Below are 14426 nucleotides of genomic sequence, written 5' to 3'. Positions count from 1 at the left end.
AACATATTGTGCTTATTTTACAGCTATATTTTATTCTTTATTAGATGAATGAAAGTATATTTTATTCTGGAGAATGACTTTCTCAGCTCCTTCCCCTATACACACATACACACACACACACACACACACACACACACACACACACACACTTACTTCATTTAGCCCCAATAATTTTTTTCTTGCACTATGTTTTACTTCCTACATCCTAAAAGGAAGGTAGAAAACATCCTCAGGGAATAGCAGTCAATGTGTCCAATACAGGAGCCTTCAGAGCAGACCCATGGAATGAACCATGTTCTTTCTATTATGGCTATGAGACTGGTTATTTTCAACTAAGTTCCTGACAAAGAAAGCTATATTTCTACAAAAGTTCATTTTATATCATTAAACTATGTGAACTTTATCCACAAAAGAAACTGGATTGGTTTATGACCTTATCTGACCAATAATCTTGTTCATAGTAGACATGAAAAATAGATCTACTCATACCAACTCCTCAGATTCAGATGAGATGATCCTGGGAAATGTCAGTGTATCCATCTGACTTATAGTAAACACAGGGTAAGTTTTCTACCATTGTGTTGTGGAAATAATTCTGAAAAGAAATCATAAATTTTCGAGAGCATTGACCTTTCTAAGGAATCCCCCCACAAGCTGCCAGTGAGTTGATCAAACCAGTTATTTTTATAGAGACAGGGATTTATCACTAGTTAAATTAGTCATTTAAACAGCATGTAGGAAATTGATGTGGGATTTCCTTCTGCACGCTGCGAGTAAGTGTTACTTTTATTGGTTGATGAATAAAGCTGTTTTGGCCTATGACAGGGCAGAATATGACTAGGTGGGAAATCCTAACAGAGATATGGAGAGAAAGAAAGCAGAGTCCAAGTGAGATTCCATATAGCCACCTAAAAAATAAAATATCATCAGTACATTACTGGTAAGCCACAGCCACATGGCAATATACAGATTAAAAATGGATTACTTTAAGTTGTAAGAACTAGTCATTAAAATGCTTCATCCATTGACCAAACAGTGATATTAACATTAAGCCTCTGAGTATTTGCTCAGGAACTGGTGTGTGGGAGACAACCTTCCTTTTATAGGAAATTAATCTTTTTCTTTCTTCTTTTTCTTTTTTGAGACAAAGTCTCACTATGTAGAACAGGCTGGCTTTAAACTCAGACATCCCCCTGCCTCTGCTTCCTAAATGCTTGGTTTAAAGGAGTGTGCCACCATACTTGGTTTAGGTTTTTATGGGATTGAGAGACGTGTCAGTAGTAAGAGTTCTGTTGTACAAATACAAGGACCTAAATCTAAATTCCCATTGCCCACATAAAAAACCAAGCATGGCTCTTCTCATGTTATTTCAAGTCTACAGCGGACAGAGACAGAAGGATCTTTAGGGCTTGTTGGTCATGAGTCTGGTTCAGGGAGAAACAATGTTTCACACAACAAATAAAGAAAAAGTAGATCATGGCTATAAAAGCAAATGGTTCACACACATAGGAAATAACCAAGTAATTTGGGATTTACACCTTCTCCTAGATTAAATCCCTCAAATTTTTTCTTAAGTTTTTATTCTTTTAGAATTTTATTCAGTGTATTTTATCTTATTAACATTTTTCCTGATCCCAAGATCCATCCTTACCCACTCAACTTTGTGTCTTTAAAACAAACAAACAAAACCCATCAAGAACATTTTTTTTTTGCTTCCCAAATATACCCATATATATGGTATTCCTCTAGAACACATCTGACTCTCCAAGAATGACAGTCTTAGAACAAAATATCTCTTCCACCAGGTATCTAACTATGGCCAATTCTCCATGGTTAGAAGTGGGATTTCATTTCCAATTTCCGTGCTGGAATCTTAGACTCTTTACATCCTCATTACTGCAATGATCCCAGAGCACTGGGAGTTTTCATATAGTGTATATGTTCCCTTTAGACCTGAGCATTCTACAGTCTCTTATTTCTACATCTTACCCAGTTTGTGGGCCTTTGTGTTAATCACCATCTACTGCAAATAGAAGCTTCTCAAATAAGGTTTGAGTGATGCACTGATCTGTTTAGTCAGGTTCTTGGCCCAATAATAATGCCAGCTTTGGGCTTCTTCTTGTCTTCTTGACTTAAATCCAATCATTAAATGGTTAGTGACTTCTCTAATGTTTGTGACACTATTGTACAACCTTGCCAGGGTCACTACTGTAGCTTGCATGATTCAAAGCTGACTTTGATTGATGATTGTTTTTCTTGTCTGATAGCATGGATAGCCCTTTCCGGAACTATGAACACTATCTAGTAGGATGAAGCTTCTGGGTTAACACCAGCTTGATTTCTCCATGTTCTATGATTCAAATATGTACTGTCTTTGGCAGAATGGTTTTACTTAAAACTCTAGAAGAAAATCGTGAACAATGGCAATAGCCTGCAATGTTTGGGAGTGTATAGGACTTCACTGTCCAACAACTCAGAAGAAGTACCATTCCTGGAAATGTACTTTTTATTTTTAGTCTGTGGTGTCTAGTAGAGGTATTGTTTCCTATTTTTAGGATAATTTCATCATGTATATGTATATGTATAAATTTAAAAATATTTCAAAAATATATAGCACATATAAACATTTATAATTACATACATACATGTATGCATACATACAGAAGGATAGCCATATATGCTTTGAGGTAGTGGGATTCCATATCATCTTTTCAAAGGGTCTTTAATATTGTTTCTTCACATATTCCATATTTCACCCTGATCTTTGCTGCAACAACACAATTTAATCCTTGTTCCATCGTTCCATTTTAACCTTTTCTATCACTGTGTTCTGCCTCCCGATCTTTGAAAGCTTCTTTCCAAGGCCTCTTGGAAATGTTCTGACTTCTGTGAGCATTGAAAGCAAAAACACAAATATCTGAGTGCCAGAATCTAACATTTAAAAATGAGAAACAATATGTGACTTTTGTCTTTCTGGGTCTGGGTTACCAACTCAGAATGGTTATTTCTAGTTCCATCCAGTTACATGAAAATTTCATAATTTCACTTTTCTTAAGAGCAGAATAATATCCTGTTGTGTAAATGTATGATGTTTTCAATATCCAGTCATCAAATGGTAACCATCCAGGCACTTTCCATTTCTTGGCTAGTCTAAATAAAGCAGCAATGATCATGGATGAGCAGGTATGTCTAGGGTAGGATACGGAGTCTGCTCTGGCTGTTCTTTTGTGTCAACTTAACACATGCTAGAGTCACCAAAGAGGAAGGAGCCTCAGTTGAGGAAATTCTTCCCTAGAATCAGCTGTAAGGCATTTTCTCAATTAGTGATCAATGGAGGAGAGGACAGACAATGATGGGTAGTGTCATTCCCTGGACTGGTAGCCCTGGGTTCTATAAAAAAGCAGTCTAAGCAATCCAGGGGGATCAATTCAGTAAGAAGCATCCCTCTATGCCTTTGGATCAGTTCCTGCCTTCAGGATCATTCGCTGTTTCAGTTCCTATCTTGACTTTCTTCAATGAAGGACAATAATGTGGAAGTATAAGTCAAATAAATCCTTTTCTCCCCAACTTGCTTTTTGTCATCGTGTTTTGTTGCAGCAATAGACACACTATCAACAGTCCTTTGGGTGAATGTCCAAGAGTGGCAGAGTTGGACCATGTAGTAGATCTATTTTTAGCTTATCGAAGAACTCCATGTGGATTATCTTTGTAATTACACCAGATTTCAGTTCACCATCAGTGTCATTTATTGTCTTTTGACCTTAGCCATTTTGACTAGGATGAGATGAAATTTCAAAGTAGTTTTAATTTGCATTTCCCTGATTACTAAATATGTTGAATATTTTTTAGAAATGTGACTCAGTTATTTGTATTTTATCTTTAAAGTACCTAGATAAAAGTTGTTTGTTCTCTGATGTTTAATTTTTTGAATTCTTGTAATCTAGATAGTAAACCACTGTCAAATATACAGTCACTAAAGATATTTTTTTTTCATTCTGTAGCTTGTCTCCCTTCCTGAGCAATAGTATCCTTTGTTGTGCAAAACCTTTTCAGTAACATTCACTAATTATTGATATTAATGCCTGCACTATTGTTATCCTACTCAGAAAGTCACTATTGTGTCAAAGAATGCACATGTGTCACCCACCATTTTTTCCCATCAGCTTCAGAGTATCAGATCTTATGCTGAGGTCCTTGATCCATTTCGAGTTTTGTGTAGGGTGAGAGAGAATCAAGTTTCATTCTTCTACATGCAATTATCCAGTCTGACTAGCAACATTTGTTGAAGATACTATATTTTCTCCAATGTATATTGCTAGCCTTATTTTCAAAATCAAATGACTGTAGAAGTGTGGGTTTATTGCAGCTGCTATCCTATTCTATCGATCAATGGGTTTGGTTTTATGCTAGTAGCATGCTGTTTATGCTGTTTTTGTTACTACAACTTGGTAACATAATGAGATCTGAGACGGTAAAAATCTCTAGCAAATTTTTGTTGTTTACGATTTTTGGGTTATCCTGGATATTTTGAATTTACATATGAAATTTAATATTATTTTTCCAATTTTTATGAAGAATCATAGTGGAAAATTGGTGGGGATTGTATTGAATCTGTGGATTGTTTTTAGTAGAATATCATTTTCACAATGTTAATTCCACCAAAGTACAAGCAAGAGAGGTTTTCCAATCTTGTATCTTCAATTTCTTTCTTCTATTTTTTTTTAAGATAGAATTTCTTTGTAGCTTTGGAGACTGTGCTGGAACTAGTTTTTGTAGACCAGGTTGGCTTCGAACTCACAGAGATCTGCCTGCCTCTGCCTCCCAAGTGCTGGGATTAAATGTTTGCACCACCGTAGCCCAGATTCTTCTAATCTTAATGTTTTCACTTACATGTCTTCCTTTCTTGATTATATTTATTCAGAAATATTTTATTTTGAGGCTGTTATGAAAGATATTTTCTTCATAATTCTTTAAGTTTGTTTTTTATTTGTATATAAAAAGGCTACCAATTTTTGCATGATAGTTTTGTATCAATGTATTGATTTAAGCTAAATATAGTGATCAAATCTAGAAAATTTCTGGTGAAATATTTTAGCCTTTTTTGCACAGTATATCATCTTCAGATATATATCTGATGATATATCCTATCATCTGCAGATAATGGTACTTTTACTACTTCCTTTCCCATTTGTATCTCCTTCAGTTGTCTTATTGCTCTAGCTAAGATTTCAAGTACTGTGGAATATGTATGAAGAGAGTGGACGTTCATGTCTTGTTCCTGACTTTGATGAAAATGTTTTTGAGCTTTTCTTCATTTAAGAAAATGTTGGTTGAGGACTTTCTATTCATTACCTTTATTATGCTGAGATATTTTTCCTGCACCCATAGTGTCTCCAGGACCTTTATTATGAAAAAACTTTGGATTTTGTTTGAGGTCATTTTTGCATTTAATGAGATGATTATATGGTTTCTATCTTTTAAGTTAATTACATTTATAAATGTTTTTCTAAAACCTTCAGATGAATCAATAAATTATTAATTTGAGATTCCTCAATTTTTTTTATGTATAGGCATATAGTGAGTTAAGTTTTATTCTTAAAATTACCTTATGTTTTTTTCATTTTATTCAATTCTGGGAATTCTTAAATGCTTAATTTTCATTCTTGATTTTTTTCCATGAATTTGATTCAGTAGTATGTTGTTTAGATTCCATGAATTCATGTTTTTTTGTTGATGTGTAATTTTATTACATAGTTGTCAGATTCAATGCAAAATGTAATTTCAATTTTCCTATATTTGCTGAGACTTGCTTTGGTTCTTTAGGTTATGAGTACTAGTCTAGACTTTTCTGTTTTTTATAGTCACCTTAAAATTCTGTTGTTATTATGATGAGCCTACCTTTGAATATGACGTGGTTTTTCTGGTTGTTTTTAATATCATTTTGTTGCTGCTGCTGTTGTTGTTGTTCTGAGCATTTAATGTTTTGATGTGATGAAAGGTATAAATGGAGGCTTTTCTGTTCTGCCTGGTCCTGCAGTTGCTTTTAAAATAACCACTCAAGGGCTCAATATTAATTATGAATGGGTGTGTTGCTTAGGTATATTACTAACTAGCTCTTACAACTTAAATTAACCCATTTCTATTAATTTATATTTTGTCACATGACTTTCAGGCATTACCTGCTGTCTAGTACATCTTGTTGCTCCAGTAGCTTGCTGGCATCCGCCCCTGACTCTGCCCTTCTTCTCCCTGTATCTCTGCTTGGATGTCCAGCCTATCACTATCCTGCCTTTCTACAGACCAAAGTATCTTCTTTATTAAACAATGGTAATAAAACATATTTATAATTTGCAAATGGGTTATTTTATAGCAGAGCTCAGTTTTTTTTTCTAGTCGTATCTGCTTGGTGTTTTATATTTCTGTCAGAACTTCATAGGCACCTCTTACTTCAGGCTAAGAAAGTTTTTTTTCCCCTGTGGTTTTGTTGCAAAACTCTTTTGTACCTTTGACCTGTGCCTCTCCTTCTGTACCTAGTTTTTATGTTTGGTCTTTGTCTTATGTCCGAGTTCCTACTTGTTTCGGCTTTTAGGATTATTTGAATTAGATATTTTCTTTCACTAAATGATCTGACTCTTCTACCTTGCCTTCAGGACCTGACATTTTCTCTTCCACATGATCCAATCTATTGGTGATATTGTTTTTTGATTTTTTTTTTTGTTTAAATTTTGAATTTTTTGTTTTAAACATAATTTCATTTTAACTTTTCTTCAGAGGTTCTATGTATTAAGTTCTATTTTCATTTTTTGGCTTTTTGTAAGTTCATTCAACCATGTTTTGTGGTGTTTTTTCTGGCATTTGCATATATCCTCTTAGAGTTTTTTGGTTATTTTCAGTATTGCTATTTTGAGATCATTGTCTTGTACATCACCTGAGTTGCTTTTCCTAGAGGACATTACTCTGGAAATACTAATTTTTCATGGAGAGTTGGTACTTTGGTTATTCATGCTTGCCCATTTGTAAGGGACCTACGCAGGCACAGTCAGGTGGAGAGTACTGTTTACTGATAAGGAAATCTTGCCTCTAATCTTGTTGAGCAGGTGTTTGAAACTTCCGTTAATATATTTCAATTTGCCAGGTGGTAGGGCAGCTGCAGGGCACTTAGGGTTCAGTCTTTGAGCAATTCAGTGTTGATATTTGAATTAGGTATCAGAAGTTGCCCTGTCTTAGCTCAAGTGAGGTGAGGATTGTCACCTTAGGAACTGACCATCGGCATTGTCAGAATTGAAGCTCTGTATAGAAGGGAGGTCATGCCACCTTTTCCTTCTTTATGTTCTTAGTGCTTGGCCTTATTCCTATCAGTGGGTTGTATAAGTAAGCAAGCTGAGCCAACCAAGAGGGGCAGGACAGTGAGCAGTGTGCCTCTGCAGGTCTGCAACAGTTTCTGTATCCAGGTTCCTTCCCTAGTTTTGCTCAGTGATGGAATGTGATGTGATGAGAAAGTATAAACTAATCATCCCTTTTCTTCTCACATTGCTTTTGATCAGTGTTTTGTCATAGCAACATAGACACTAACTAGAACAATGGGGTCCTGAGTATTATTATCTCTACCACCCATCTTATTATTACAGGCAGAGGGTCTAAGTGCAGTGGGGCACAGAAAAACTGGGGTAAGAAATTTTCATGATGTTTTTTAACCTTTATATGCTCAACTAGTGCAAAGAATCAAGTTCTCATAACAGGTCTTCGATATTAATCACTGAAGATTCTTCTGTGGTATAGTAATGACTAGCTCAAAGGACATTTTACTTTTGTATTCAGTTAGGTATTAATTTCTGTCTTCTAAGAAGCCAAGGCACTGGGTTTTGATTCTACTGCATGGACTGACTTTGTGGGAGCCTGGTTTGTTTACATGCTCACCTTTATAGACCTGGATGGAGTGGGGAGGACCTTGAACTTCCCACGGGGCGTGGAACCCTGACTGCTTTTAGGGCTAGAGAGGGAGAGGGAGGTGAGGAGGGGGAGGGAAAAGGGAGGCGGGGAGGAGGTGAAAATTTTTAATAAATAAGTAAATTAATTAAAAAATAAAATAATAAACATGGTAAAAATAATTTCTGTCTTCTAAATAGACCCTTTATTTTAAATGTTTGGAGGGAGAAACAAATCCCCTAAGTGACATTGCCATCAATGCAGCTGTTTTCTTTCACACTGCACCTCCCCGTGGACATTCTGACCACCAGTCATAGTATCTTGGATGGTTTTGGATTCCTGTACAATGTTATGACTCCTACACATGTTTCCGCTGAAAAGAGTGCAAGCATTTCCTGCCTGAGTTCTTGCCTCTGAACTTTCTTTTTTTTTTAAAAAAAAAAATCTATTTATTTATTTTGTATATCGTCTTGCATGCATGTGTGCTGGATGCCAGAAGAAGGCACCAGAACTCTTTATGGATGGTTGCAAGTCACAATGTGTTTGCTGGGAATTGAACTCAGGACCTCTGGAAGAACAGTCAGTCCTCTTAACCTCTGAGCTATCTCTCCAGTCCCCTCAATTTCTTATACTAGCATTCACAGTGCAAATTATTACCTTTTCTAAGTTCTCAAGACAAATCAAACACAGGTATTCTTTTCAGTTCCAAGCATAGATCCTTACAAACTGTGTTCGCACCTGGAATGCAGACTGGCAGATAACAGAGTCTAGAGACAAATGTATGCTAAACTATTTTTCATTTCTTTCTAATCCCAAGACTCATGTATAGACAAGTTTCATTGTATGAGATATATAGAAACTGAGTTATTTTACATTTGCATAACCATTGAGAGTCATAAAAATTCATTTCTGACCTTTACTTTTCTTCCTCTGTCTTATTTTTTACAGAAGTTTCCAGCAGATCATTTATCTATGACCTTTTTAACTTACAGTGAATTTAGACATAATAACCTCTTCACAAGAGCTCATTAGGAATGTGAAACTATTGCTCTTAACCTTAGTAGCTGAATTACAACATATACTGAAATCTGTGATTTTACATCTGTAGCACAGTGGGTAGCAGTAAGCTGTAGTTTTGTGTTTTTCTGATAGAAGGTACATCACAGGGGGTAGCTTTGCAGTTTCAGGAGTCCAAGGGCGCGCGCTCTCTCTCTCCTTGCCATGATGAAAATGGACTAAACCTCTGAAACTATAAGCCACCCTAACTGAATGTTTTTCTTTATAAGAATTGCTGCAGTCATGGTATCTCTTCACAGCAATAGAACACTAAGACACTAGCTATGCCCAAGTCTGATATATCTATGGAATTTCTCATAATTTTCATATTAAATAAATACTTGATCTTACTTTGTTAACATTCTCACAGCTCATCACATAGCTGGCACTGAATTCGGGTGCACAGATAGATTGTTTGAGGATAGATTGTTTGGGTCTGAGTCCTGGCTTTTTATTTGAACTGCTTTATAATATCAAGAAATGAAATTGCAGTACAGTTCTCAGGGTTGCCACAATGATTAAACTGTACATTAAGTATAGAGTGGATATTATTTGTAGGACAGGTCAAAATATTCTCTTGACAAAATATAAGAAGCATATTGTTAAAAATATTAATATTTCCTAAAACATTAATGTTCATTGTGAACTTCTGGAAGAACCTTTCCCTGCCCCAGATTAGTGATATAGCTCAGGGCTAGAGTACCTTTCTAGCATACATAAATAGATCAATCCTCATTACCACCAAAAACAAAGCACAAAGAAAGCAGGATCTTCAGTCAGAAAAGGTCTAATTTGTAGTATTCTGGGATGTGAAGGGCTACTAATATATAAGATACAAAAACATATGCTTAGCTGCAGCACAAAGGGAATGAATAAAATAATTTTATATATATACTGTATCAACACACTGCTTGGATTAACTCATTATGAATATGTAACGTATCTACATATTTCCCATTGAAAGAAGAAGACTTAAAAAATTTTTTTGCTGTTGCTTTCCTTATTGACGTTGGCAGCATCCCCGCCATTGTCTTAGATTACAGGAAAAGGTGAGGTTAAGGGGAAATCCTATCAAGAACACTGAGTTAAACATTATTCAGATTAAACATTTACTCAGAATGATCATTAAACAAAAATAGGATGGATACTCTTCATTGCATTTGAACTTTGCAAGTCAAATATAAATTTGAAAGAAAGACTGTTTACAGTTGGCTAATGCCCATCTGGCTTCCCTCTGGCTATGGGCATAAATTTTATATTACTTCCTTATTAAGCATGCATGAAGACACCGAATAAATCCTTAAATCTTCTAGGGGGGTTATTCTGATAACTTGCTGGTACTAATGCTTCATCATCTTCTAGCTCTTCCAGCATGTTCCAGTCTTTTTTATTATTATTTATTTATTTACTTATTTTATCAAATAGAGCTAGCTATCCCCGGGGATAAAATCTTTCTTGTTGAGCATGCTCTAGAAGAGACAAAGGAGCTCTTCATGGTTGAAGATATATTATGTTGTACATCTGACATGAAGCAAAGGAGGCCACCAAAACCTCTGTGCATTCAGAAGGGATATTAAATTGAGCCTTCTAATACCTGTGACAAGCTAAATTCAGCAACACTTGTGATGCTCCGTACCTAGATAATTCATCTTTTTGTGAAAATCCTTTTCTTATTCCCCTTAGACTTATCATTTCCTGCCACTTTGAACTATATATAATTAGGGAGGGTTTCATTCAAAGATCATAGGCTAGAGACTGCCTCAGAGTGTACCAATGAAGGAGAAGGCAAAAATTAAAAAAAAAAAAGTTAGAAAAGGGAAGATATAAAGGAAGAACTTTGGGTGGGAGGAAGAAAAGAAGTGACAGCTATCAAACAAACAAATAAACAAAATGGTGTTCAACCACCCAGGACCCTTCACTTAGGAAGCACCCAGAACTTGGTCCCACCTTGCAAACACTGCCCCACCTTTCCCTCATAATAAGGAAGAAGGAACAAGGAAGAGATGACTAGGAGTCTAGGCGGAACTTGTTATTTCTGCTTGGCTCCTCAGGTGGGTTGACTCTAATCCCAGTCTCAAGGAACCAGATGAAGGAAGTGACCTGAAAGCACCCAGTATACACACAACCAGAGAAGCAGTTCTCACTACCAGAAACTGAAGTGTGAGGCTGATCCCAGGCAGAGAAGGAGAACGTGATCCCCAGAAGACTTTGAACAAGTTCGAGATGATGGTTATGAAAATCTGAAATCCAATGTCCCACTGAAGGACCCCAACTCGCCTTAACCACAGTTATGCCGTTCTGCAGAGGTTTTCAGATAGCAAACTTAATTAAGGACCCCCGGAGTTCAGAGCCTCCGGAATGCGGAGTAGATAACAAGCTCCATTAAAAGAATCTCCGGAATCCAGTGCCTCTGAAATGCTGAGCAAAGACAGCCTTATCTGGCTGCGAGACGTGAGATTTATGGATAGGTCATAGGAACAAAGAAAGAGGAGATTGCGAGGCCTGAGTCACGTAGAAAGCGGGGCTCGTCACAAATCAGGGGCTGTGCAAATCAGACATCTGGTCACCAGCCAGGAGAGGGGGAGGCAGGGAGTATTCCCCTCATTGTTATCTAGGTTAAAAATTTACCACCCTGCATCTCGCTTCTGTAAACCTCGCTTTTTGCTCTCCTACAAAAACCCCTCACCCCCAACCTGCGGCGCGCAAGTCCTCTGAAGAGACTTGGTCGCCCGGGTACCCATGTATTCCCAATAAACCTCTTGCTGCTTGCATCCGGCCGCGTGTTTTCGACTGATCTTTGGGGCTCGGGGCCTCTCCCGAGGGAAGACGCCCAGCGGGAGTCTTTCATTTTGGTGCATTGGCCGGGAAATCGAGGCCCCTATCCCAGAGACCACCGAATCACTGCCGAGAGGTGAGGTAAGCTGGTCAGAATTCTATGTTCTATGTTCTATGTCCTGCATTTGTCCTGTCTTAAGTCTTTCGTGTCTGATTGTTGCGCTGCGCATCTGAATCTGTTCGACACAGCTGGGTTGGCACAGCTGGGTCGGTCTGTAGCGGGCCTTGGAGAGGGGCTGACGGGCCTGGGAACTTTCCCCCCCCGCACCTCGGGAAACGTCCCAAGGGAGGTTTGAGAGCTCGATTTTTTTTCCGAGCTCGTCTGTTTGAGCCCACGACCAGAATCGGACTTTTGTCCGAGGGTACGGAGCTCGTCTGTTTGAACCCACGACCAGAATCGGACTCTGTCTGAGAGTACGGGGTTCGTCTGGGAGGTGGGGTGCCCGGGAGCCCCTCTGTAATCTCCGTCTGCGCAGCGTGTCTGATTGTCGATCTGTTTTGAAGTTTACCTGTTTGTTATTGGAACACCAGCATGGGGCAGTCTCTAACCACCCCTTTAAGCCTGACTCTAGATCACTGGTCAGATGTCTCTAAACGAGCGAGCAGTCAAACGCTAGAAGTCAAGAAGAAAAAATGGCAGAGCTTCTGTTCCTCGGAATGGCCCACATTCAATGTGGGCTGGCCGCGGGACGGCACTTTTAACAAGAATGTTATTTTGCAGGTCAAGGAACGAGTCTTCAATAAAGGGCCCCATGGGCACCCTGACCAAGTCGCTTACATCGTTACTTGGGAGAGTTTGACTAACGACCCACCCCCCTGGGTGGCTCCCTTTGTTTTTCCAGGGAAATCCCAACCCTCCCTAGGTCTCACTCCTTCGGCCCCTTCTCCGCCTTCGCCTCCGTCTTCTCTGCCTCCGCCTTCCCTATCAAAGACCCCCGCCCCTACGGTCTCCTCCCTTTATCCTGCACTGATGAAGGAGGAGACCCCCAAACTACATGGGGGACCGAAGGAGACCCATAAGCAGCCATCTGTCCTCCCCCCTGACCCAAATTCCCCTTTCGTCGACCTCCTATCTGAAGATCCTCCCCCCTACAACCCCCAGCAGGAACCCGGAAGTAATGAAGCAGATCCTGCGACCCCCTCGCCCTCGTCATGGAGCTCCCCACCTATTGCCTCCCCTGTCGCGAGCAGGCTCCGGGGAAAGCGTGAACCGTCTCCCCCGGACTCCACCTCTCAAGCATTTCCCCTGCGACAGGGAAATAACGGCCAGTTTCAATACTGGCCCTTTTCCGCCTCTGATCTATACAACTGGAAACAACACAATCCTCCCTTCTCCAAGGATCCTGTGGCATTAACTAGCTTAATAGAGTCTATTTTGCTTACACACCAACCAACCTGGGACGATTGTCAACAGTTACTACAGACCCTCCTCACTTCTGAGGAAAAACAAAGGGTCTTCGTAGAAGCACGAAAGCAGGTTCCCGGAGAAGATGGGAGGCCAACCCAATTGCCCAACGAGATTGATACTGCCTTCCCCCTCACTAGACCTGACTGGGATTTTACTATGATCGCAGGTAGGGCACACCTACGCCTTTATCGCCAGTTGCTTATCGTGGGTCTCCGAGGGGCTGGTCGTCACCCCACAAATTTGGCACAGGTAAAGCAAACGATTCAAGGGGCAGATGAGTCTCCAGCAGCCTTTTTAGAAAGGCTTAAGGAAGCATATCGTATGTATACGCCTTATGATCCCGAGGACCCAGGACAGGCTAACGGCTTGTCGATGTCTTTTATCTGTCAGTCAGCACCTGACATCAGGAACAAGTTACAGAGGCTGGAGAATTTGCAGGGGTATACGTTACAGGATCTACTTAAGGAGGCAGAGAAAATCTTCAACAAAAGGGAGACTCAAGAAGAGAGAGAGGACCGTATCCGTAGAGAGAAAGAAGAAAGGGAAGATAGATTGAGAAGGGAAGCAGAGGAAAAAGAGGAGGCTAGAGATAGAAAAAGGAATAGGGAATTGAGCCGTCTCTTGGCCGCCGCAGTTCAGAGCCAGGAAAGTCGACAGGGAGATAGGATGGGAGAGCGGAGAGGCCCTCGCGTGGAACGCGACCAATGCGCCTACTGCAAGGAAAGAGGACACTGGGCGAAAGACTGCCCTAAAAAAACTCGTAAACCCAGAGGCCCCAAACCACGAGCCTCACTCCTGGCCCTAGATGAAGATTAGGGAGGTCAGGGCCAGGAGCCCCCCCCCTGAGCCCAGGTTAACACTCGATGTCGGGGGGCAGCCGGTTACTTTCCTAGTAGATACTGGAGCTCAGCATTCGGTTCTTACCCGGTCACCTGGACCGCTCAGTGAACGGACCGCTTGGGTACAAGGAGCCACTGGCGGAAGACAATATCGCTGGACCACCGAACAGAAGGTGCAATTAGCAACTGGTAAAGTAACTCATTCTTTCCTACACGTTCCAGACTGCCCCTATCCATTACTGGGGTGAGACTTACTCACCAAACTGAAAGCCCAAATTCATTTTGAGGGGGCAGGAGTTCGAGTGTCGGGCCCAAACGGGGACCCCCTCCAGGTCTTGACTTTACAATTGGAGGACGAATAC

The 14426-nt window shown here is 39.7% G+C and overlaps 1 protein-coding gene across 4 annotated transcripts; it reads left to right on the top strand.

Annotated features, from left to right (window-relative positions):
* The first annotated feature begins 127 nt into the window (after positions 1 to 127).
* LOC146895305 (uncharacterized) lies at positions 128 to 14054 on the top strand. 4 transcript variants are annotated; one of them, XM_087904101.1, is made up of 3 exons: positions 128 to 561; positions 826 to 940; positions 11034 to 14054. In XM_087904101.1, exon 3 carries the CDS (start codon positions 12350 to 12352, stop codon positions 14039 to 14041), a length of 1692 nt encoding a protein of 563 aa, XP_087760227.1. In that variant the 5' UTR covers positions 128 to 561; positions 826 to 940; positions 11034 to 12349; the 3' UTR covers positions 14042 to 14054. The 4 variants fall into 4 exon arrangements, with proteins under 4 accessions (XP_087760227.1, XP_087760228.1, XP_087760226.1 ...); XM_087904102.1 differs by lacking the exon at positions 826 to 940; XM_087904100.1 differs by having other exon boundaries at positions 826 to 14054.
* Positions 14055 to 14426: the final 372 nt, after the last annotated feature.

This window comes from Myodes glareolus, chromosome 3 (genome assembly GCF_982192425.1).
Source record: "Myodes glareolus chromosome 3, mMyoGla1.1, whole genome shotgun sequence".
Classification (NCBI taxonomy): Eukaryota; Metazoa; Chordata; class Mammalia; order Rodentia; family Cricetidae; genus Myodes; species Myodes glareolus.
This window is presented reverse-complemented; position numbering and strand designations above follow the sequence as displayed.

Bases quoted from the DNA above. Each gene is read 5' to 3' on its own strand.
- LOC146895305 (XM_087904102.1), top strand. From the start codon at position 12,350: ATGGGGCAGTCTCTAACCACCCCTTTAAGCCTGACTCTAGATCACTGG.